The sequence below is a fragment of the Notolepis coatsorum genome (assembly GCF_963971535.1).
Source record: "Notolepis coatsorum genome assembly, chromosome: 10".
Lineage (NCBI taxonomy): Eukaryota > Metazoa > Chordata > Actinopteri > Aulopiformes > Paralepididae > Notolepis > Notolepis coatsorum.
In genome coordinates, this window is record NC_140174.1 from 111031793 (window position 1) to 111057748 (window position 25956).

Here is a 25956-nt window from a genome sequence, read left to right on the forward strand (position 1 = left end):
AATGAGCGGTCCGCCATTTTGGACTAATTATTACAGATACAAGGATTACAAAAACATCTGTAAAACACTCATTTCCCGTGGGATTGTTATACACTTTGGACCTGTACTGTAGATAAGACTTCAGGCTATGGAACCGTTATGTTTTCCAGCTCCTACCTCTCAGCTGGAACTCAAGAACAGGCATCTGGCAACACGTAAACAAAACGTGAGTAACTTTTATTTTCATTTCAGTGTGTTCAAACCTCTGTAACTCTATTTCATTAGCACTCAAGTGATTCTTCTCCTGTTGTGGAAGAAAGTTCAGAATGTTTCCTTTCAAAAGAGACCAGACGCTGCATGTGCTATAAGTGGTTCAAGTGCTGAGCTACATGTCCTGGGGAGTTGTTAAAGTGGGTGGTATGCTCCTTTAAGGCCATGCTGAGCTACATGTTAAGTCACTGTCCTGGGGAGTTGTTAAAGTGGGTGGTATGCTCCTTTAAGGCCATGCTGAGCTACATGTAAGTCACTGTCCCGGGGAGTTGTTAAAGTGGGTGGTATGCTCCTTTAAGGCCATGCTGAGCTACATGTAAGTCACTGTCCTGGGGAGTTGTTAAAGTGGGTGGTATGCTCCTTTAAGGCCATGCTGAGCTACATGTAAGTCACTGTCCCGGGGAGTTGTTAAAGTGGGTGGTATGCTCCTTTAAGGCCATGCTGAGCTACATGTAAGTCACTGTCCCGGGGAGTTGTTAAAGTGGGTGGTATGCTCCTTTAAGGCCATGCTGAGCTACATGTAAGTCACTGTCCTGGGGAGTTGTTAAAGTGGGTGGTATGCTCCTTTAAGGCCATGCTGAGCTACATGTAAGTCACTGTCCCGGGGAGTTGTTAAAGTGGGTGGTATGCTCCTTTAAGGCCATGCTGAGCTACATGTAAGTCACTGTCCCGGGGAGTTGTTAAAGTGGGTGGTATGCTCCTTTAAGCAGCGAGTCGCGCCATCCGTCCGTCCTTCACGCATCATTCTTCACCTTGGTTCTTCTTCACGCGTCATTCTTCACGTGTCATTCTTCACCTTGGTTCTTCTTCACGCGTCATTCTTCACGTGTCATTCTTCACCTTGGTTCTTCTTCACGGTTGTCGGGAGCTGCTGTTTGTTGTCGCCTCATCACAGCGCGTGTTCTGTTCAGTGGTGCACGCGCGCGATGTCACCGCGAGCCGCGCAGGTCCGGCAGGCGGGGCACTGGACGCGATTGGATGCCGGCGGCGCCACAGCGTGGAGGCAGGGGCGGCAGAGGAGGTGGTCACATGGGAGGCGGTAGACGGCCGCACGCGTGGTGTAGCTGGAGAGGGAACAGGAGCAGGAGCAACACCTGTTCTCACCTGCAGAGGACAGAGTTAGAGAGGACAGAGTTAGAGAGGACAGAGTTAGAGAGGACAGAGTTAGAGAAGACGGAGTTAGAGAGGACAGAGTTAGAGAGGAGAGAGTTAGAGGACAGAGTTAGAGGACAGAGTTAGAGAGGACAGAGTTAGAGGACAGAGTTAGAGAGGACAGAGTTAGAGGACAGAGTTAGAGGACAGAGTTAGAGGACAGAGTTAGAGGACAGAGCTAGAGGACAGAGTTAGAGGACAGAGTTAGAGAGGACAGAGTTAGAGAGGACAGAGTTAGAGAGGACAGAGTTAGAGGACAGAGTTAGAGAGGACAGAGTTAGAGAGGACAGAGTTAGAGAGGACAGAGTTAGAGAGGACAGAGTTAGAGGACAGAGTTAGAGGACAGAGTTAGAGGACAGAGTTAGAGAGGACAGAGTTAGAGAGGACAGAGTTAGAGAGGACAGAGTTAGAGAGGACAGAGTTAGAGGACAGAGTTAGAGAGGACAGAGTTAGAGAGGACAGAGTTAGAGAGGACAGAGTTAGAGGACAGAGTTAGAGAGGACAGAGTTAGAGGACAGAGTTAGAGAGGACAGAGTTAGAGAGGACAGAGTTAGAGAGGACAGAGTTAGAGGACAGAGTTAGAGGACAGAGTTAGAGGACAGAGTTAGAGAGGACAGAGTTAGAGAGGACAGAGTTAGAGGACAGAGTTAGAGGACAGAGTTAGAGGACAGAGTTAGAGGCAGGGTTTGACATTAACTTTTTGGCTCACAAGCCACTGTGGCTAGTGGTTTTCCAAAGTCACTAGCCACTCAGCATTTTCACCAGCCAAAAATCACCACAATAAATAATTCTTTCATCAATACGTTCCCATTTTATAGCGTGATGATGAATAGGTTTAAAATCAAAATGCATATGATCGGTATCATGTTCCACCATGAATGCATGAAAGGGGACGGGGGACGTTGTTTCTGATTATTGATTACCGATAACGGCATTCGTTATTGTAGATGTCATGATGTCATGTATGTTGTGTATGTCATAAATGTCACTATAAATTGAAAATGGGGGACCCTGATGTAAACAAGACAAACGTCTTTCTCTGGTCTGCATCCCCAATTGTGTGTATTGAGCCGTACTGTATTGTACCCATTCTGCAATCTGTTAAAGGGGACATGCGTTGCTATTCCTAGCACAGAGTTAGAGGACAGAGTTAGAGAGGACAGAGTTAGAGGACAGAGTTAGAGAGGACAGAGTTAGAGGACAAAGTTAGAGGACAGAGTTAGAGAGGAGAGAGTTAGAGGAGAGAGTTAGAGGAGTTTGAGGACAGAGTTAGAGAGGACAGAGTTAGAGAGGACAGAGTTAGAGGACAAAGTTAGAGGACAGAGTTAGAGAGGACAGAGTTAGAGAGGAGAGAGTTAGTTAGAGAGGAGAGAGTTAGGCCGGCAGTGGCCTCCCGGCCACTGCCACTAAGCCTCTTCAACTCATTCAGAACGCAGCGGCCCGCCTGATCTCAAACCTACCGAAGTCGGCCCATGTCACCCCACTTCTTAGGGACCTGCACTGGCTCCCCATTGCTGCACGAATCCGCTTCAAGGCCCTCGACCTAGCATACCGTGCGGCAAAGGGAACCGCCCCCGCCTACCTCCGGTCAATGGTCTCTAACTACACACCCTCAAGACCCCTACGCTCTGCATCTTCTGGCCGCCTCAGACCTACTCCTATCCAAGCTCCGGGAGGGTCATCAAAGAGAAGTCGCCTATTCTCAGTCCTTGCCCCACAATGGTGGAATGAACTACCCACCCCAGTTAGGACAGCCGAATCACGTCCAATCTTTCGCCGTCGACTAAAGACGCACTTCTTCAACCATTATCTGAATTAAAAAAAAAACAATAAAAACAAAAAAAAATCTAACCCTAACTAACCGTACTGTCATGCACTTGTCCTAATAAACTAACCTACACTGTAGCACTCAACACTTTGATGAACATTGTTGCTCAGCTGATAGAGTTGTGCCCTTCCTGATGGCTTGTCGTACAGAACTTGTAAGTCGCTTTGGATAAAAGCGTCAGCTAAATGACTAAATGTAAATGTAAAATGTAAATGAGAGTTAGAGGAGTTAGAGGACAGAGTTAGAGAGGACAGAGTTAGAGAGGACAGAGTTAGAGGAGAGAGTTAGAGGAGAGAGTTAGAGGAGAGAGTTAGGACAGAGTTAGAGGACAGAGTTAGAGAGGACAGAGTTAGAGGAGAGAGTTAGAGGAGAGAGTTAGAGGAGAGAGTTAGAGGAGAGAGTTAGAGAGGACAGAGTTAGAGAGGACAGAGTTAGAGGACAGAGTTAGAGGACAGAGTTAGAGAAGACAGAGTTAGAGGACAGAGTTAGAGAGGACAGAGTTAGAGAAGACAGAGTTAGAGGACAGAGTTAGAGGACAGAGTTAGAGAGGACAGAGTTAGAGAAGAGAGTTAGAGGACAGAGTTAGAGAAGACAGAGTTAGAGGACAGAGTTAGAGGACAGAGTTAGAGAAGACAGAGTTAGAGAGGACAGAGTTAGAGGAGAGAGTTAGAGGAGAGAGTTAGAGGACAGAGCTAGAGGACAGAGTTAGAGAGGACAGAGTTAGAGGAGAGAGTTAGAGAGGACAGAGTTAGAGGAGAGAGTTAGAGGACAGAGTTAGAGAGGACAGAGTTAGAGGAGAGAGTTAGAGAGGACAGAGTTAGAGGACAGAGTTAGAGAGGAGAGAGTTAGAGGACAGAGTTAGAGGACAGAGTTAGAGGAGAGAGTTAGAGATGAGAGAGTTAGAGGACAGAGTTAGAGGACAGAGTTAGAGGACAGAGTTAGAGAGGACAGAGTTAGAGAGGACAGAGTTAGAGGACAGAGTTAGAGGACAGAGTTAGAGAAGACAGAGTTAGAGGACATAGTTAGAGAGGACAGAGTTAGAGGACAGAGTTAGAGGACAGAGTTAGAGGACAGAGTTAGAGGACAGAGTTAGAGAAGACAGAGTTAGAGAAGACAGAGTTAGAGAGGACAGAGTTAGAGGACAGAGTTAGAGGACAGAGTTAGAGGAGAGAGTTAGAGGACAGAGTTAGAGAGGACAGAGTTAGAGAGGACAGAGTTAGAGAGGACAGAGTTAGAGGACAAAGTTAGAGGAGAGAGTTAGAGAGGACAGAGTTAGAGGACAGAGTTAGAGGAGAGAGTTAGAGGAGAGAGTTAGAGAGGACAGAGTTAGAGGAGAGAGTTAGAGGAGAGAGTTAGAGGACAGAGTTAGAGGACAGAGTTAGAGGAGAGAGTTAGAGGAGAGAGTTAGAGAGGACAGAGTTAGAGGACAGAGTTAGAGGACAGAGTTAGAGGACAGAGTTAGAGAGGACAGAGTTAGAGGACAGAGTTAGAGGAGAGAGTTAGAGAGGACAGAGTTAGAGAGGACAGAGTTAGAGGAGAGAGTTAGAGAGGACAGAGTTAGAGGACAGAGTTAGAGGACAGAGTTAGAGGAGAGAGTTAGAGGACAGAGTTAGAGAGGAGAGAGTTAGAGAGGAGAGAGTTAGAGGACAGAGTTAGAGGACAGAGTTAGAGAGGACAGAGTTAGAGGAGAGAGTTAGAGGACAGAGTTAGAGGACAGAGTTAGAGGACAGAGTTAGAGGACAGAGTTAGAGAGGACAGAGTTAGAGGAGAGAGTTAGAGGACAGAGTTAGAGGACAGAGTTAGAGGACAGAGTTAGAGAGGACAGAGTTAGAGGACAAAGTTAGAGGACAGAGTTAGAGGACAGAGCTAGAGGAGAGAGTTAGAGGAGAGAGTTAGAGAGGACAGAGTTAGAGGACAGAGTTAGAGGACAGAGTTAGAGAGGACAGAGTTAGAGAGGACAGAGTTAGAGGACAGAGTTAGAGGACAGAGTTAGAGGACAGAGTTAGAGGACAGAGTTAGAGAGGACAGAGTTAGAGGAGAGAGTTAGAGAGGACAGAGTTAGAGAGGACAGAGTTAGAGGACAAAGTTAGAGGACAGAGTTAGAGAGGACAGAGTTAGAGGACAAAGTTAGAGGACAGAGTTAGAGGACAGAGTTAGAGGACAGAGTTAGAGAGGACAGAGTTAGAGGACAAAGTTAGAGGACAGAGTTAGAGGACAGAGCTAGAGGAGAGAGTTAGAGGAGAGAGTTAGAGGACAGAGTTAGAGAGGACAGAGTTAGAGGACAGAGTTAGAGAGGACAGAGTTAGAGGACAGAGTTAGAGAAGACAGAGTTAGAGGACAGAGTTAAAGACAGAGTTAGAGGACAGAGTTAGAGAGGACAGAGTTAGAGGACAGAGTTAGAGAGGACAGAGTTAGAGAGGACAGAGTTAGAGAGGACAGAGTTAGAGGACAGAGTTAAAGACATAGTTAGAGGACAGAGTTAGAGGACAGAGTTAGAGAGGACAGAGTTAGAGAGGACAGAGTTAGAGAGGACAGAGTTAGAGGACAGAGTTCGAGAGGACATAGTTAGAGGACAGAGTTAGAGAGGACAGAGTTAGAGGACAGAGTTCGAGAGGACAGAGTTAGAGAGGACAGAGTTAGAGGACAGAGTTCGAGAGGACAGAGTTAGAGGACAGAGTTCGAGAGGACAGAGTTAGAGAGGACAGAGTTAGAGGACAGAGTTCGAGAGGACAGAGTTCGAGAGGACATAGTTAGAGGACAGAGTTAGAGGACGGAGTTAGAGAGGACAGAGTTAGAGGACAGAGTTAGAGGACAAAGTTCGAGAGGACAGAGTTCGAGAGGACAGAGTTAGAGGACAGAGTTCGAGAGGACAGAGTTAGAGAGGACAGAGTTAGAGAGGACAGAGTTAGAGGACAGAGTTAGAGGACAGAGTTCGAGAGGACATAGTTAGAGGACAGAGTTAGAGGACATAGTTAGAGAGGACAGAGTTAGAGGACAGAGTTAGAGGACAGAGTTAGAGGACAGAGTTAGAGAGGAGAGAGTTAGAGGACAGAGTTAGAGAGGACAGAGTTAGAGGACAGAGTTAGAGGACAGAGTTAGAGGACAGAGTTCGAGAGGACATAGTTAGAGGACAGAGTTAGAGGACATAGTTAGAGAGGACAGAGTTAGAGGACAGAGTTAGAGGACATAGTTAGAGGACAGAGTTAGAGAGGAGAGAGTTAGAGGACAGAGTTAGAGGACAGAGTTAGAGGACAGAGTTAGAGGACAGAGTTAGAGGACAGAGTTAGAGGACGGAGTTAGAGGACAGTTAGAGAGGACAGAGTTAGAGGACAGTTAGAGAGGACAGAGTTAGAGGACAGTTAAGAGGACAGAGTTAGAGGACAGAGTTAGAGGACAGAGTTAGAGGACAGAGTTAGAGGACAGAGTTAGAGAGGACAGAGTTAGAGGACAGAGTTAGAGGACAGAGTTAGAGGACAGAGTTAGAGGACAGAGTTAGAGGACAGAGTTAGAGGACAGAGTTAGAGGACAGAGTTAGAGAGGACAGAGTTAGAGGACAGAGTTAGAGGACAGAGTTAGAGAGGACAGAGTTAGAGAGGACAGAGTTAGAGAGGACAGAGTTAGAGGACAGAGTTAGAGAGGACAGAGTTAGAGAGGACAGAGTTAGAGAGGACAGAGTTAGAGGACAGAGTTAGAGAGGAGAGAGTTAGAGGACAGAGTTAGAGAGGACAGAGTTAGAGGACAGAGTTAAAGGACAGAGTTAGAGAGGAGAGAGTTAGAGGACAGAGTTAGAGAGGACAGAGTTAGAGAGGACAGAGTTAGAGAGGACAGAGTTAGAGAGGACAGAGTTAGAGAGGACAGAGTTAGAGAGGACAGAGTTAGATGACAGAGTTAGAGAGGAGAGAGTTAGAGGACAGAGTTAGAGAGGACAGAGTTAGAGAGGACAGAGTTAGAGGACAGAGTTAGAGAGGACAGAGTTAGAGAGGACAGAGTTAGAGGACAGAGTTAGAGAGGACAGAGTTAGAGAGGACAGAGTTAGAGAGGACAGAGTTAGAGGAAGACAAGGACAGAGAGAGAGAGAGAGACAGAGATATATGTTCTTCACATAAAATTTGCCACACGGTGAAAGTTAAAGAAATCAAATAATTAATTGTATCTCCCCCAGAAAATATATTCCTATTACGGATCAACTCCCCCGAAAGCACACGGCCCTCTTACCTGGCGTGTCAGTGATGATGTGTCTGTGTTGCGAGGCGTCCTGTGGGCTCGTGTCAGTAGTAGTAGTGGTGCTGGCGGTGCTGCTGCTGTGTCTGTTGCTGGTGGACCGGGACGTGAAGGAGGGACGACCCTGCAGGGCGGAGAACAAGGCCTCGTCCAGACTGGTCGACAGACGCTGCTCGTGACACACGCTGCCCGGAGCTGTGGAAGGAGGGAAGATGATACATACATATTATATATATATTTATATTTACCATATCTTTTTTTTTTTTATCCACTTTTTCTCCCATTTTCTATGTTTCTCCCATCCCAATTTCGTATCGTCCAATTCAACCCTCCCCTGTCTCGAACGCTGTTTCTTGCCTCCCACAAGCCGGCTGTAATGTGGACGTGTAAGCCATACATTGCACGAGTCCCCTCCGGTACTCGAGGTAACAGCCGTTGCATCTTTTCACCTGCACAGCGCAATCTTTCAGCGTCAGGGGTCTGCGCTTTGGAGGGACGCCGCCCCCGTCGCTTCCTGATTCTACTGCGCAGGCGCACCAACCGACCTGTAGGAGTCGCTGTCCACAACGTCCGATCCCCACCCATCAGTTTCCCACCTCCTAATACTGCCAAATGTATTAGTACGAACGACCAGCCAAACTGAAAGCAATGTGGAGCGCTGGGCTCGAACCCAGCGTCTCCAGCATTGGAGGTGAGCGCCTTGCCCACTGCACCACCTAGCAGCCCTTATATTTACCATATCTGTCTGAATATACCTGCATGTAATCCTTCTATATATACCTACTTATACTAGGGCTGTCTTAAATACTTCGAAGCTTCGTTCGATGGGCATGGGATTCGAATGGGGGAAAAAAATTTGAATATATTAAAAAGAAATATATATATATATATATATTCTATATATATATATTTTTTTTTTGCTAAATCAACTCTGCCTCCCTTTGTTAACTACAACAAGCAATGCTGTTTGTTATTTAAGATGAGGTCGGACTCTGCACTGACAGATTTGTGTTCATTGTGCTGCTTTTATAAAGCCTCAAATGACGGCTTACAATATTTCATGAAAGCAAAGTGTTTCGTTTGTCTAAGATTTTAAAAAGGTTTAAACTTTACAGCACTGACCAAGTTGAACAAAGTGCTGTACAAGTCCCACAACATAATTTTTTTATTTTATTTTAAAAATGTATTTAATATATATATATTTATTTTTTATCTCGAAGCTTCGAATTAAAATCGAATCTTGGCCCCGAAGCTTCGAATGCCAAAAAAGAATTCGAAGGTCAGCCCTAACTTATACACCTGCATATAACCCATTCAACTCTGCGTGATAGCATGTACAATAATGCTGTATATACGTGTATATATTAGTGCTGTCAGGCGAGGATTTGTAATTAATCGAATTAATCGCATTTTAATCGCATAACTATTTTATTCCTGATATTCTATATTCTATAATCATATTTCAAATTGCATGTGTCCGGATGGCAGAATTCAGTACTGCATCTACAAAACCTTCTGTTTTATCATCTTCCATCTATTAATTTGCTTAGATTTTTCAGGTCTGGTCAATTTGAGCATGGTGTTATTCACAGTCAAAGATAAAAAATTTTTTATTGATATTCTCATTTGGTTAATTACAATTTACTCAAGCCTAGTAACAGACACAGTATTTCTGACACTGGGAATACATTCCCTGAGATCCATAGATGTCCCTAGAATCAGATACCAAGAACATGCAAATGGACCATATTAAAAAAAAGTCTGTAAATGTGTATTCTACGTTCTTATGGATAAAAAAAAATTATAAAAAAAATAAAAAGATTTGAGTTCATTTTCATAACGCAATAATTTGCTGTGTAATTAATTAATCTAATTAACGCGATAAACTGACAGCCCTATTATATATATATTAAGGCTGTCAAATATATCGCGTTAATATCGCGTTAACTTCCGATTCTATTAATGCCACAAATTTTTTTAACTCAAGATTAACTACATTTTTATTTATTTTTTTCTAGACTTCACTCAGGTGTATTATTGATGCTCTCATTGATACTATGTTTGTTTCTGAAGTGTGTGTGTGTGTGTGTGTGTGTGTGTGTGTGTGTGTGTGTGTGTGTGTGTGTGTGTGTGTGTGTGTGTGTGTGTGTGAGATATAGAGAGAGAGGGGGGTGAGAGAGATGAGGAAGGGGCAAAAGAGAAAAAGATCTGGGAGAGTGTGTGTGAGGGAGAGAGGGGGGTGTGTGATTAATCAGCCCTTGTGTGTGTGAATGTAACAAGTTCCTAATGTTTTCTTTCCCCTATTATTTCATGCACACTTTATTCATTGTTTTAAATTATTATTTTCTTTTAAGTTATTTTGTGCATCACTCTGTTTTGAATTTGATGCAAATTTGCAATGCATGAGGGTCATCCTTTTGTGTTAAATGGCTGCACAAAGCAAGCATTTGTTGACTCGCATGTTGATAAGAGTATTAAAACTTGGAACTTGAAAAAGATCTGTTTAAGGTAAAAAAGAAATTAAAAATAAAAATGCGATTAATTTGCGATTAATCGCGAGTTAACTATGGACAATCATGCGATTAATCGAGTTAAATATTTTAATCGTTTGACAGCACTAATATATATACATACAGGTGCAGTTCAATACATTTGAATATCGTGGAAAAGTCTATTTATTTCGCCGCATTGATGCAGTAATTTGTGCAAAAGGAGCCGCAACTAAGTACTGAGTGAACATACTTTTCAGTAGGCCGACATTTTTGTATTGGTCTTATGTAATATAAAAATTTTCTGAGATACTGAATTTGGGGTTTTCATGAGCTGTATGCCATAATTATCTAAATGAAAACAAATAAAGGCTTGAAATATTTCACTTTGTGTGTAATGAATCTATAATCTATGAGAGTTTCGCTTTTTGAATTTAGTTACTGAAATTAATGGACTTTTCCACAATATTCTAATTTATTGAGCTGCACCTGTATATACATTAATAGATCCTTGCATCTCAATGAGGGTAAAGGTGTAGAGATGTTGCTGAAACATTTTCAGTTGTCTAAAAACTCCAAGACTCACCAGAGTCTGTGTCCATTCTAGGCCTTTTGGGTTCCGGCAGTTGTTGACCGTCATGGTGAGCAGAGCAGTCTGGGGCTGACTCCGGCTGGACAGACTGTCTGCTGTCCCCGAGGTGATTTGGTCTCCTGGGTTTCCTGTCGTCTCCTCCATTCAGCGCCCTGGCCAGGTGTTTGTCTGTGCTAGCCCCTGAACGAGCAGAGCCCCTGGCCAGGTGTTTGTCTGTGGTAGCCCCTGAACGAGCAGAGCCCCTGGCCAGGTGTTTGTCTGTGGTAGCCCCTGAACGAGCAGAGCCCCTGGCCAGGTGTTTGTCTGTGCTAGCCTCTGAACGAGCAGAGCCCCTGGCCAGGTGTTTGTCTGTGCTAGGCCCTGAACCAGCAGAGCCCCTGGCCAGGTGTTTGTCTGTGCTAGCCCCTGAACCAGCAGAGACCCTGGCCAGGTGTTTGTCTGTGCTAGCCTCTGAACCAGCAGAGCCCCTGGCCAGGTGTTTGTCTGTGCTAGGCCCTGAACCAGCAGAGCCCCTGGCCCCGCTGCCCAACGTAGGAATGGAGAGTCTGGAGAAAAGGGTTTTCTCCCGTTCCCCCCGTCCACCCTCGGTATCTTTGTTCCCATCTAGTCGCCTGGCTGGGTCGTGGTCTGTAGCAGCGGCAGCACTCGAACCAGCGAAGCCCCTCGACTCGTCTCTCTTAGGATCCAACAGTCTGGAGGCCTGAGGCTTCTCTCCTTCCCCTAGCCTCCCCAGTGCCCCCTCCCTCAGCCCTGTGCCGGACCGGAGGACAAAGCGGTCGATGCGGCTCTTCAGGAGGGGGTTGGGGAGGGGCTGGGAGGCGGCGGTGAAGGGGACCCCCGTGAAGGGGTCGTTGGGGGCACGGCCCCAGGTGGCCTCCCTCCTCCGGAATTCCTCCAGGGTGCTGTGGTCCACGGACGTCCCGCCGGGCAGCAGCATGGGCAGGACCATCACCTCCTGGGTGATGGGGTCCAGGAACTCCTCTGGGACCGACGGGAGACTGGCGTCAGGAAACACAGAGGGAGTATAACTCATATAACTAATAATCATTTCTCATTTGGTAAATGGCTGCATTTATATAACAGCTTTTATCCAAAGCGCTTTACAATTTGTTCCTCACATTTGACCCATTCACTCACACATTCACACACGACGGAGGAGTGCAAGGTGCCAACCTGCTCATCGGGAGCAGTTAAGTGTCTTGCTCAAGGACACATCGGCACGCTGCCCGGGAGGAGAGGGAATCGAACCGGGAACCTTCCGATTACCAGACGACCACTCTACCTCCTGAGCCACTGTCGAGATGTTGTGCCGAGTGATGATCTGACTGAGGGGGAGCATGTAGAGGTTGAAGAGAATGGGAGCCAGGATCGAAAAAATTTCTTTTTTCTTTTTTTACTTAACTTTTTTAAATGACGAAAAATAAGAATCGTGATCTCAATTCTTAGAGAGAAAAATCGTGCTTCACATTTCAGCAAGAATCGTGCAGCCCTAATCGAAAGGCAGCAAATTCAACTTTCCAACAATGTATTGGTTGGTTGATTGGCGAAAACGCAGCCCGGAGACGAGGGCAAAGTGCCGCAACGTGCGCGTGAGTGTGTGACGGAATGAACAAATACGGGCCGTCCGATCCTTAAGTGGTTAAGGACTGTTCATTCCATGAGCTAGAGGGGCATCATAGATTTACACTGTTCCGAGCAAACTCAGGGGACCTTAACACTTTGTATGCCACTCACGGCTTTTCTCGGGTTTACCCCCCCGACCGTTGAATGCCACGTCACGAGTATTCTCGTTTATTTTTTTATTTATTTTTTTTATTCGCCTTCTGAAATCATATTGCATCAAGCGAGCCTACCGTTGGATATCCAGGCACCGCCGGCGCTCAGATGTGAAAAAAGCGCCCCCTATCGTCTCCCAGATGGTAAATCACCCTTTTGGATTGGACTCAATGAAAGTGAATGGGAGAACGGATTTCTGACTCCACATTTTACTTCTCACTGATGTAACCGGGGTCTACCAGAGTTCATTCTGGAGCCTTGGTGCCACGGCGAATATGTGTTATACTGTACACACGCTGGATCAATACAATTATCGATTTTTTTCGAATGGCGATCGGAAATTGGAATAAACCATTTGGATACCATCTGACCTCAGGTAAGGAATCTATGTTATTAGTCTTAGGATAATCAGACTCGTTTTCACGGATATATAAGCGTTTCTCCTATATGTGATATAGCTGTTTTGACTGTAAAAGCCATCAGGAAATAAGAGCAGCGATTATCAGCGCGCGGCACGAGCGTGCGTGCGCACACATATACTATCGATCATCTAGCGTTTATTTGAAAACTATTCATAAATAGGCCGACAAATGACAACGTTCTGGAATATTCCAGTAAAAGACGATTATCATAGAATGTGTTGTTTTTTCCGCAAAAACGAGTGATTTTCAAAATGCTATCAAACTGAAATGAAGCGATAAAAATACAATCTGCTTTGACAATGTTGACTGGAAAATGAGTCTTTGATAAGCGACGGGCAGATTAGACACATAGCCATAATTTAAAACATAGATTAGGCGATATTAACGTTAACATTGGAGCGGATTGTGGCATTCAAGGGGGTAAAAAGGAAAACACGGCTGGCAATCAAAGTGTTAAGGACCAGCCAGTCACTAGAACAGGGTTCCATAGGTTCCAAAATTCCATTCCAATAATGATGTAGTATAAGGAGGTAGCTTACCAATAATGATGTAGTATAAGGAGGTAGCTTACCAATAATGATGTAGTATAAGGAGGTAGCTTACCAATAATGATGTAGTATAAGGAGGTAGCTTACCAATAATGATGTAGTATAAGGAGGTAGCTTACCAATAATGATGTAGTATAAGGAGGTAGCTTACCAATAATGATGTAGTATAAGGAGGTAGCTTACCAATAATAATGTAGTATAAGGAGGTAGCTTACCAATAATGATGTAGTATAAGGAGGTAGCTTACCAACAATTATATAGTATAAGGAGGTAGCTTACCAATAAGGGCCTTAAGAATTTACAAATACCAGTGTTTGTTGCGCCTCTCCATCAGTGAGGACCAACCAACCTTCTCATAAAGGACACAGTGATGAGTGTTGAATCCATCATTAGTGATGAATCTGAGGGCAGAGTGATGAGTGTTGTATCCATCATTAGTGATGAATCTGAGGGCAGAGTGATGAGTGTTGAATCCATCATTAGTGATGAATCTGAGGGCAGAGTGATGAGTGTTGTATCCATCATTAGTGATGAATCTGAGGGCAGAGTGATGAGTGTTGTATCCATCATTAGTGATGAATCTGAGGGCAGAGTGATGAGTGTTGTATCCATCATTAGTGATGAATCTGAGGGCAGAGTGATGAGTGTTGTATCCATCATTAGTGATGAATCTGAGGGCAGAGTGATGAGTGTTGTATCCATCATTAGTGATGAATCTGAGGGCAGAGTGATGAGTGTTGTATCCATCATTAGTGATGAATCTGAGGGCAGAGTGATGAGTGTTGTATCCATCATTAGTGATGAATCTGAGGGCAGAGTGATGAGTGTTGTATCCATCATTAGTGATGAATCCGAGGGCAGAGTGATGAGTGTTGTATCCATCATTAGTGATGAATCCGAGGGCAGAGTGATGAGTGTTGTATCCATCATTAGTGATGAATCTAAGGGCAGAGTGATGAGTGTTGTATCCATCATTAGTGATGAATCTGAGGGCAGAGTGATGAGTGTTGTATCCATCATTAGTGATGAATCTGAGGGCAGAGTGATGAGTGTTGTATCCATCATTAGTGATGAATCTGAGGGCAGAGTGATGAGTGTTGTATCCATCATTAGTGATGAATCTGAGGGCAGAGTGATGAGTGTTGTATCCATCATTAGTGATGAATCTGAGGGCAGAGTGATGAGTGTTGTATCCATCATTAGTGATGAATCTGAGGGCAGAGTGATGAGTGTTGTATCCATCATTAGTGATGAATCTGAGGGCAGAGTGATGAGTGTTGTATCCATCATTAGTGATGAATCTGAGGGCAGAGTGATGAGTGTTGTATCCATCATTAGTGATGAATCTGAGGGCAGAGTGATGAGTGTTGTATCCATCATTAGTGATGAATCTGAGGGCAGAGTGATGAGTGTTGTATCCATCATTAGTGATGAATCTGAGGGCAGAGTGATGAGTGTTGTATCCATCATTAGTGATGAATCTGAGGGCAGAGTGATGAGTGTTGTATCCATCATTAGTGATGAATCTGAGGGCAGAGTGATGAGTGTTGTATCCATCATTAGTGATGAATCTGAGGGCAGAGTGATGAGTGTTGTATCCATCATTAGTGATGAATCTGAGGGCAGAGTGATGAGTGTTGTATCCATCATTAGTGATGAATCTGAGGGCAGAGTGATGAGTGTTGTATCCATCATTAGTGATGAATCTGAGGGCAGAGTGATGAGTGTTGTATCCATCATTAGTGATGAATCTGAGGGCAGAGTGATGAGTGTTGTATCCATCATTAGTGATGAATCTGAGGGCAGAGTGATGAGTGTTGTATCCATCATTAGTGATGAATCTGAGGGCAGAAGAGTGATGAGTGTTGTATCCATCATTAGTGATGAATCTGAGGGCAGAGTGATGAGTGTTGTATCCATCATTAGTGATGAATCTGAGGGCAGAGTGATGAGTGTTGTATCCATCATTAGTGATGAATCTGAGGGCAGAGTGATGAGTGTTGTATCCATCATTAGTGATGAATCTGAGGGCAGAGTGATGAGTGTTGTATCCATCATTAGTGATGAATCTGAGGGCAGAGTGATGAGTGTTGTATCCATCATTAGTGATGAATCTGAGGGCAGAGTGATGAGTGTTGTATCCATCATTAGTGATGAATCTGAGGGCAGAGTGATGAGTGTTGTATCCATCATTAGTGATGAATCTGAGGGCAGAGTGATGAGTGTTGTATCCATCATTAGTGATGAATCTGAGGGCAGAGTGATGAGTGTTGTATCCATCATTAGTGATGAATCTGAGGGCAGAGTGATGAGTGTTGTATCCATCATTAGTGATGAATCTGAGGGCAGAGTGATGAGTGTTGTATCCATCATTAGTGATGAATCTGAGGGCAGAGTGATGAGTGTTGTATCCATCATTAGTGATGAATCTGAGGGCAGAGTGATGAGTGTTGTATCCATCATTAGTGATGAATCTGAGGGCAGAGTGATGAGTGTTGTATCCATCATTAGTGATGAATCTGAGGGCAGAGTGATGAGTGTTGTATCCATCATTAGTGATGAATCTGAGGGCAGAGTGATGAGTGTTGTATCCATCATTAGTGATGAATCTGAGGGCAGAGTGATGAGTGTTGTATCCATCATTAGTGATGAATCTGAGGGCAGAGTGATGAGTGTTGTATCCATCATTAGTGATGAATCTGAGGGCAGAGTGATGAGTGTTGTATCCATCATTAGTGATGAATCTGAGGGCAGAGTGATGAGTGTTGTATCCATCATTAGTGATGAATCTGAGGGCAGAGTGATGAGTGTTGTATCCATCATTAGTGATGAATCTGAGGGCAGAGTGATGAGTGTTGTATCCATCATTAGTGATGAATCTGAGGGCAGAGTGATGAGTGTTGTATCCATCATTAGTGATGAATCTGAGGGCAGAGTGATGAGTGTTGTATCCATCATTAGTGATGAATCTGAGGGCAGAGTGATGAGTGTTGTATCCATCATTAGTGATGAATCTGAGGGCAGAAGAGTGATGAGTGTTGTATCCATCATTAGTGATGAATCTGAGGGCAGAGTGATGAGTGTTGTATCCATCATTAGTGATGAATCTGAGGGCAGAGTGATGAGTGTTGTATCCATCATTAGTGATGAATCTGAGGGCAGAGTGATGAGTGTTGTATCCATCATTAGTGATGAATCTGAGGGCAGAGTGATGAGTGTTGTATCCATCATTAGTGATGAATCTGAGGGCAGAGTGATGAGTGTTGTATCCATCATTAGTGATGAATCTGAGGGCAGAGTGATGAGTGTTGTATCCATCATTAGTGATGAATCTGAGGGCAGAGTGATGAGTGTTGTATCCATCATTAGTGATGAATCTGAGGGCAGAGTGATGAGTGCCTCTTATTAACATAAGAGAGAGAAACACACTGTAATGTAAAAAAGACAAACCTTGCCGTCATCTCCTCTGCCGAGAGCGTCTGGTCGGCAGACGGCACCAGGAAGCCTGGCGGTGGCGTCGGTCTCCTCTGCCGGCTGGCCTGGTGGGCCGTCCTCACCCTCTCCACCTCCACGGCGGGGCAGCACCGGGCCGGCTGTCCCCACACCGCCAGAGCCTTGAGGCCCAGCGCCGAGCCGCCGCCCCCGCCGAACGGCACGGCCACGCGGAGCCGCGACACGGAGCCCAGCGAGAGCGGCCCCCTGCTCCACAGAGCCTCCCGCCTGCAGGCCGTCGGCGCCGGGGGGGGCATGGTGGGGAAGGGGGGCCGGGGGTGGAAGCACGGGTGAGAGAAACAGACCAGGGTGTCGTCCCTCAGCTCGCAGCGGCCCACCAGCTTGAACTCTGGCTCCGGGCGGCTGGTGTCGTCGCCGCTCGCTCGTTGCGGCTCACCTGAGGACCGTCCGCCCCGCTGTCGGGCCCGAGAGCTCCAGGGGGGCCCGTCCGACTCGGACGACGGATCGGAAGGTTTCCGGTCCTGGCCTCGGCCCCCGGCGCGGCCCCCGTCCCGCTCCGAGCTGGTGCTGATCTCCACCTTCTTCATGCAGGCCTGTCCTCGGTCCATGGCCCAGGGCCACAGCTCCACGTCCACCCTGCACACCTCCACCTGGACGTCGAACTGCAGCGTCACCTGGCGGAGAGGAGGAACAGGAGACACTGGTTTGGGTCTAAAAGGCCACACGTCTGCACCCGGCAGGCCACCAGATCAATCAATCAATCAATCAATCAATCTGTATTTGTATTATAGCACATTCAATGTGCTTCACAGAAAACACTTGCAAAGAATAATTTAAATAATTAAAAAGAAAGGCAAGAAACAAACTAATAAAAATAATAATAATAATAATAAATAAAAGCAATGCAAAAAAGTCTAAGATTTATTTTTCAGAAACCCGTAGATCCTCTGGGAGGTTGTTCCAAAGTCTATAGGACCATAATATATAAAAGCGTCTTCTCCTTGTTGTTCTAAAGGCTATAGGACCATAATATATAAAAGCGTCTTCTCCTTGTTGTTCTAAAGGCTATAGGACCATAATAGATAAAAGCGTCTTCTCCTTGTTGTTCTAAAGGCTATAGGACCATAATATATAAAAGCGTCTTCTCCTTGTTGTTCTAAAGGCTATAGGACCATAATAGATAAAAGCTGCTTCTCCTTGTTGTTATAAAGTCTATAGGACCATAATAGATAAAAGCTGCTTCTCCTTGTTGTTATAAAGTCTATAGGACCATAATAGATAAAAGCTGCTTCTCCTTGTTGTTATAAAGGCTATAGGACCATAATAGATAAAAGCTGCTTCTCCTTGTTGTTATAAAGGCTATAGGACCATAATAGATAAAAGCTGCTTCTCCTTGTTGTTATAAAGGCTATAGGACCATAATAGATAAAAGCTGCTTCTCCTTGTTGTTCTAAAGGCTATAGGACCATAATAGATAAAAGCTGCTTCTCCTTGTTGTTCCAAAGGCTATAGGACCATAATATATAAAAGCTGCTTCTCCTTGTTGTTCTAAAGGCTATAGGACCATAATAGATAAAAGCTGCTTCTCCATGCCTTGTTGTTATAAAGGCTATAGGACCATAATATATAAAAGCTGCTTCTCCTTGTTGTTATAAAGGCTATAGGACCATAATAGATAAAAGCTGCTTCTCCATGCCTTGTTGTTATAAAGGCTATAGGACCATAATATATAAAAGCTGCTTCTCCTTGTTGTTATAAAGGCTATAGAACCATAATAGATAAAAGCTGCTTCTCCATGCCTTGTTGTTATAAAGGCTATAGGACCATAATATATAAAAGCTGCTTCTCCTTGTTGTTATAAAGGCTATAGGACCATAATAGATAAAAGCTGCTTCTCCATGCCTTGTTGTTATAAAGGCTATAGGACCATAATATATAAAAGCTGCTTCTCCTTGTTGTTATAAAGGCTATAGAACCATAATAGATAAAAGCTGCTTCTCCATGCCTTGTTGTTCTAGCCTGTGGAACAGTTTCAGTGTCAATCTATCGATTCTAAAACTAACTAACCTCAATCTCAGAGCGCTGAGCAGAGTCGTGAGGACAGCACAAAACATCTGTGGGTGTGAGCTTCCCTCCATCCAGGAAATCTATGAGAGCCGGTGCATTAAAAAAGCCCGGAAAATGATCAAGGACCTTAATCACGCCAATCATGGACTGTTCCAGCTGATGCTGTCTGGAAAGCGCTACCAGAGCCACACAGCCAGAACCAACTGGCTGAAGAACAGCTTTTTCCCACAAGCCATCAGTCATAACCAGAGCCCATTGATTATTTTATTATTAAGAATCCATCTTATTATGATAGAAGCTGCTATGGTCGAGGGACCACAATAAATAGAATTTCACTGTTCTTGCTGTAAAGTACTGAAATAAGTGACAATAAAGGAATCTGAATCTGAAAAAAAACAGGCGACCAACGCAGGGACTTTAAAATCTCTGTCTGGTCTTTGGGTCAAGTCAAGTCAGTTTTATTTGTATAGCACATTTACAAATGACTAAAAGCCAAACCAAAGTGCTTCACATGATAAAAACACAAACAATGCAATAAAATACAATAAAATTACAGAAAAAGGTATAGTACAGTACATTTAAGAAAGCAAGGGCAAAGTGCAATATGTAAGTGGCAGGCTAACTCTGGTCAAAGGCCAGGGAGAAGAGGTGTGTTTTGAGCAATGATTTAAAAGCCTCTAGGCTCTGGGCAGATCTTATGTGGGGGAGGCTGTTCCAGAGCCGGGGAGCAGCAGCAGCAAAGGCTCTATCTCCCCTAGTTTTGAGCCTGGTCCTGGGCACCTCCAGGATGTAATGTGTGCTTTCCGTCTGTCTCATCTTTGGGTGTGTGCTCTGTCTGGTCTTTGGGTGTAAATGTGCGCTCTGTCTGTCTTTGGGTGTAATGTGTGCTCTCCGTCTGGTATTTGGGTGTAATGTGTGTTCTCTGGTCTTTGGGTGTAATGTGTGCCCTCTGCCTGGTCTTTGGGTGTAATGTGTGCTCTCTGTCTGGTCTTTTTTTTTTTTATTAAATTTTTTAGTGTTTATCGCTTTTCTGGTCAAGCATGACCGACCGATACAGGGTGAAACGGGATAGATCAGGGGAAGACATTCTGGCAAATGACAGCGGGTCCGGGAATCGAACTCGGAGTCCACCAGATCCGTGACGCAGCACGGTTTTCCCAGACGCAGAAATAGCGCCGAGATATGCGGTGAGCTACTGGAGCTCCCCTTCTCTGTCTGGTCTTTGGGTGTAATGTGTGCTCTCTGTCTGGTATTTGGGTGTAATGTGTGCTCTCTGTCTTGTATTTGGCTGTAAATGTGTGCCCTCTGGTCTTTGTCAGCGAGCGTGCTGCTGCATTCTGTACAAGTTGTAACTGACATGATGACAGAACAGAGTCCTAGGTTGATAACAAGAAATATCTCTCGACGAGCAGACGGTGCGGTCTTACCTGCACAGGCGGACGCAGGAAGTACTCCAGCTTGAAGCCCCGCCTCCGGACCGCGGGGTCTGCTGACAGGAGGTTGGTGACATCATACCCGTCCGCACACAGCTGTTGGAAGGTTGTACAGAGAGCAGCCCGATCTCGCTTAGAATATGGAAATAAAGTACTTCTCGACCACAGGAAAAAGGTCCATATTGTACGTTATAGTCATAAGTAATATATTGACGTACTTACAAAAATGTACAATGTGTACATATTATAAATAAGTAATATATTGACATAATTATTTACTATAAATAAATAAGTACATATAAACGTTTTCAGAAAACATTTGAGTTCCCCTGCTGGGGAACAAACCTTAACCACACTGTTACCTTAAACTAACCATAACCTTAACCATACTGTTACCTTAAACTAAACATAACCCTAACCTTTCATCTTAACAATAACCGTTAAATTAAATCATTTTGTGTCTTAGTCTAGTGGTGAGAGCTGTGTTTGTATCAGGGTGGGTGTCTTAGTCTAGCAGTGAGAGCTGTGTTTGTATCAGGGTGGGTGTCTTAGTCTAGTGGTGAGAGCTGTGTTTGTATCAGGGTGGGTGTCTTAGTCTAGCAGTGCGAGCTGTGTTTGTATCAGGGTAGGTGGGTGTCTTAGTCTCTGAATGTCCAGGTTTTCCAGGACTGGTAATCTAGTCTCTGAATGTCCAGGTTTTCCTGGACATGTCGTACCTTATTGCACTCGGCCGTGGTGCGGAAATGTGGCAGGCAGAGATTCACCACCATACTGTCAGACCTGCGGGAGAGAGGAGGTGTTTTGTTCAGTGTCTCTTACAAACGGGGGAATAAGACCATTCAGTCATGACTCACAGGATCACATTAACGTTACACTACTCTTGTATGCTGGACTCATTTCCAAACAAAACCAGTTCTCTTGGAGAAGCGAACGCCTCCTATAGGGAGGTGTAGAGGTTACGTCATTGCTGTTTCTGGTTGGTCCACCATCTTGAAAACGCAATTTATTTCCCCATTGCCCATTTCTAAATCGTCTCGTTTAAAACAAATAAAGCATGAACATTTGCATGGTGTACCTTTCTGTGCATATTCATCCACAATCTATAGCTCAACATGAAAATATTCACAATTGATAGTAAAAAAGAAAACGCCAAACTTTTTATTTCAAAAACACTTTATCTCATTTTGTGCAGAAATGGAAAGCTTTTCAATGTTCATGAGGCAGAATTGTTACAATAGCCGATAATCCATTTTCCCAATGATAAATCCCTATATACGGGTGGACCCCAGGGGGGGGGGGGGGCGCAGAGACATGACAGGGGGGCCTTGAGATAAAAAATAAAACGTTTTTTTTTTTTTTATATATATATATATATATATATATATATATATATATATATATATATATATATATATATATATATATATATATATATTCTTTTTAGATTACAGAAAATTAGCACTAAAGTGCTATCTGTTGCAGCTGCACTGTTCTCCATGAAAATACCATATTTGGATAAGTTTGACCATTTCTCAAAATCTGAAAATCATTATTTAATAAAACACAGAAAAGGATCACCAAGTTACTCTGGATAAAAAAAACCTGAAAAAAGCTGCAAGCAAGTTCAATGATGAACAATTTCTGATGAAACTGGCCTATCTCAGCGATGTCTTTGGAAAGCTGAATGAATTAAACCTTCAGCTTCAAGGTATGTTGCTATTTTTTGTCTTCTAGTATCTGTCATGTCTACTCTAAACTAAACAGTGTCTGTCTGTTTGTCACTAAATGTAATATGAATTGATTACAAAAGGACCCCAATTGAAACAAGCCATTGGCTTTCTTGGGTTTTTTAATCCTATTTAGTTGACCTTGTACTTACTGTCATGTGATTTTTTTCTGCAAACATCTAAATAAAGTATTCTATTCAATTCAATTCAATTCAATTCAAGGCAAAGATAAATACCTACCTGACCTGGCAACCAAGATCACTGCATTCAGTCGAAAGCTAGAGATGTGGGGCAGGCGCCTTGATGAACAACAGACTGATGCCATTGAGAACCTGACTGAGTTTGCTGTGTGATGACTCACATAATTTACTTACATTTTCTCTTTTTTTGCACAAATTGCAAAGTTCTTTCACAAGTTTTTTCACAAAGTTTTCTATCTATTTTTTTTAAAGCAGTGTCCTTGAATTGTATTGCAATCTTACAATATGTCTCTATTTTTGAAAAAGCAGTCTTGAGTGTCAATTGAATTGTATTGCAATGTTACAGATGTCTATTTTTGAAAAAGCAGTCTTGAGTGTCCATTGAATTGTATTGCAATGTTACAAGATGTCTCTATTTTTAAAAAAGCAGTCTTGAGTGTCCATTGAATTGTATTGCAATGTTACAAGATGTCTGTATTTTTGGGGACACTGTACACTGTACATTGGAATACTGACAAAGCCATACTTGGTCATTTACTGTACAACTGGTTTAGGACATTTGTAGGGGCCAGTTTCGAATTGCAGTCTCCCGTAGGTGTTCTTTGAGAGTGTTTTTGAAAGTGGGTAGTGATTCACATTCCTTTACAGCTTTGGGTAGGGCGTTCCACATTGATGTGGCATAATTGCTAAACGTGTTTAGTCCCTTGTTTGAGCCGAATCTGGGTTTAACATGATTTGTGGAGCTCCCTCTGGTGTTGTGATCGTGGTATTCACTGACCTTGACCTTTGGGAAGTATTTTGAGTTTTGACATGTACATGGGTACCTTGGTCGTGTAGTGTATCTTGTAGACCAGGCCCATTGCAAGTTGCTGTACTCTGTCGTCTACTCTAAGCCATCCTGACAAGAACAAGTTACAGGTTGAAAAAACCCTCAGCTCAGAACTAGGCAAAATCTGCATATGGCTCGCTGATAACAAACTATCATTACACATGGGCAAAACAGAGTCCATACTCTTCGGTTCAAATAACAAACTCAGCAAGACCGACAGCTTCTCAGTTACAGTGGGTGACAATATTGTCACAAGGAAAGAAGATATTACCTACCTGGGTTCCATCCTAGAGGCAAATCTTTCCTGTGACAAAATGGCATAATGTAATAAAAAAAAGTCAACCAACGAACTCGATTCTTGTACCGGATCTCCTCACTGGTAAACAAGAATACCCTGAAGACTCTGGCAGGAGCACTCATTCAAGGGTACTACGACTATGCTTGCACCTCATGGTACCAAAGCACCTCAAAGGCGCTAAAAACAAAATGACAAACATCTCAAAACAAACTGGTCAGACTACTGCTTGACCTTACTCCTAGAACCCACCTCACCCCTGCCCACTTTGACAACCTAGGATGGCTTAGAGTAGACGACAGAGTACAGCAACTTGCAATGGGCCTGGTCTACAAGATACACTACACGACCAAGGTACCCATGTACATGTCAAAATACTTCCCAAAGGTCAGTGAATACCACGATCACAACACCAGAGGGAGCTCCACAAATCATGTTAAACCCAGATTCGGCTCAAACAAGGGACTAAACACGTTTCGCAATTATGCCACATCAATGTGGAACTCCCTACCCAAATCTGTAAAGGAATGTGAATCACTACCCACTTTCAAAAACACTCAAAAAACACCTACGGGAGACTGCAATTCGAAACTGGCCCCTGTAAATGTCCTAACACAACCCCCTCCAATGTACAGTAAATTACCAAGTATGGTCTTGTCAATATTCCAATGTACAGTTTTGTTTGTACAGTTGTACAGTGTGCCCCCCCCACTCCTACCCAATCCCCCCCCCCCCCCCCCCCCACCCACCCACCCAACCACCTCCAATGTACAGTCCCCCCCTCCCCCCACCTACCCAATCCAATGTACAGTTTCTATGTCAAATGTATATACTCTTTTTTCTGGACTCTTTTTGTATCACAAACAGTACTGTATTTGCAAATCTGGTATGTCATAAATGTATAGATGTAGCAGTACTGTCTATCTGTATGTCATGTATGTCAAATATGTTACGATGAATTGAAAATGGGGGACCCTGATGTAAACAAGACGAAAGTCTTTCTCTGGTCTGCATCCCCTTAACAATTGTATGTATTGAGCTGTACTGTACTGTACCCATTCTGCAATCTGTTAATAAAGTTTTCAATCAATCAATCAATCAGGTTGTCAAAGTGTGCAGGGGTGAGGTGGGTTCTAGGAGTCAGGTCAAGCAGTAGTCTGACTAGTTTGTTTTGAGATGTTTGTAATTTGGTTTTTAGTGCCTTTGAGGTGCTTTGGTACCACGAGGTGCAAGCATAGTCGTAGTACCCGTGAATAAGTGCTCATGCCAGATATTGAATTGAAAATGAGGGACCCTGATGTAAACTAGATGAAAGTCTTTCTCTGGTCTGCATCCCCTTAACAATTGTGTGTATTGAGCCGTACTGTATTGTACCCATTCTGCAATCTGTTATTATCTGTTAAATAAAGTTTTCATTCATTCATTCATACAGAACCAAGCATTTCACTGTAATGTACATGTCATGTACCTTATATGCAGTATGTGACAAATAAAACAAAACTTGAAACTAGTTATGTTATTTACTAATTTCTCCGTTGATAATCATATACAGTATACTGTAAATAAGTCGACAGCTAACGTACCTTTCTCGCTTGGTTGTACTTGTTATTAAGCATCAAGACGACCTGCATTATTTACACGCCATCAGTTATTATAAGAGACTATTGTTGTTCGTTCTTTAGTCAGGCAAGCTAACGTTAGCTTACTAGCTAGCAGCTACTACGGAACAAGAGGAGGGACAATCTTAACGGGCTACTTAAGCGAAAGGATAAAATGTGAGATTAAAATGTATGAATGAATGAATGAAAACTTTATTTAACAGATTGCAGAATGTCATTACACAAGTACAAGTACAGTACACAAGTACAGTACAACGAATAACATATATAAATGAGTACTACTGAGTAATAGTGTTAATCAGATGTATGTACAGGGTTGTAGTATTAATATTTACAGTGATACAGACACTATGGTAGTAACTAGTAAGTCATACTGGCCAGCAGTGCAAAGAGTAGGTAAGGTATAGATATAGTATACAGATATGTAAAAGGGATTATATGCAGGTATGTGCAGACATAGTGGAAAGATTTATATACAGTAAGAATATATATATATATATATATATATATATATATATTGATTGATTGATTGATTGAAAACTTTATTAACAGATTGCAGAATGGTACAATACAGTACAGCTCAATACACACAATTGTTAAGGGGATGCAGACCAGAGAAAGGCTTTCGTCTTGTTTACATCAGGGTCCCCCATTTTCAATTCATCAGGACATATATGACATACATGACATACAGATAGACAGTACTGCTACATCTATACATTTATGACATACCAGATTTGCAAATACAGTACTGTTTGTGATACAAAAAGAGTCAAGAAAAGGGAGTATATACATTTGACGTAGAAACTGTACATTGGAGGAGGTTGGGTGGGGTTGTGTGGGGGGGGGGGTTGCGTACATTGGGATATTGACAACCATACTGTACATTGGGGGGGGGGGGGGGGGGGGAGACACTGTACAAACAAGCTAAATTGTACATTGGAATATTGACAAAACCATACTAGGTAAATTACTGTACATTGGAGGTTGTTGGGTTAGGACATTTACAGGGGCCAGTTTCGAATTGCAGTCTCCCGTAGGTGTCCCTTGAAAGTG

At 43.6% G+C, this 25956-nt stretch overlaps 1 protein-coding gene across 1 annotated transcript; it reads right to left on the reverse strand.

Annotated features, from left to right (window-relative positions):
* Positions 1-224: 224 nt before the first annotated feature.
* On the reverse strand, positions 225-24999 carry ubox5 (U-box domain containing 5). The gene is made up of 7 exons (XM_084322383.1): positions 24865-24999; positions 20947-21010; positions 20225-20326; positions 16728-17404; positions 10526-11529; positions 7445-7645; positions 225-1353 (listed from the first exon to the last, which is right to left on the reverse strand). Exons 2-7 carry the CDS (start codon positions 20998-21000, stop codon positions 1157-1159), a joined length of 2235 nt encoding a protein of 744 aa, XP_084178509.1. The 5' UTR covers positions 21001-21010; positions 24865-24999; the 3' UTR covers positions 225-1156.
* Positions 25000-25956: the final 957 nt, after the last annotated feature.

Bases quoted from the DNA above. Each gene is read 5' to 3' on its own strand.
- ubox5 (XM_084322383.1), bottom strand. From the start codon at position 21,000: ATGGTGGTGAATCTCTGCCTGCCACATTTCCGCACCACGGCCGAGTGC. The intron at 17,405-20,224 runs GTAAGACCGCAC...CCTCTCCGCCAG, and splicing joins TCCTGCGTCCGCCTGTGCAG to GTGACGCTGCAGTTCGACGT. The intron at 7,646-10,525 runs GTGAGTCTTGGA...CTCCTTCCACAG, and splicing joins TAGAATGGACACAGACTCTG to CTCCGGGCAGCGTGTGTCAC.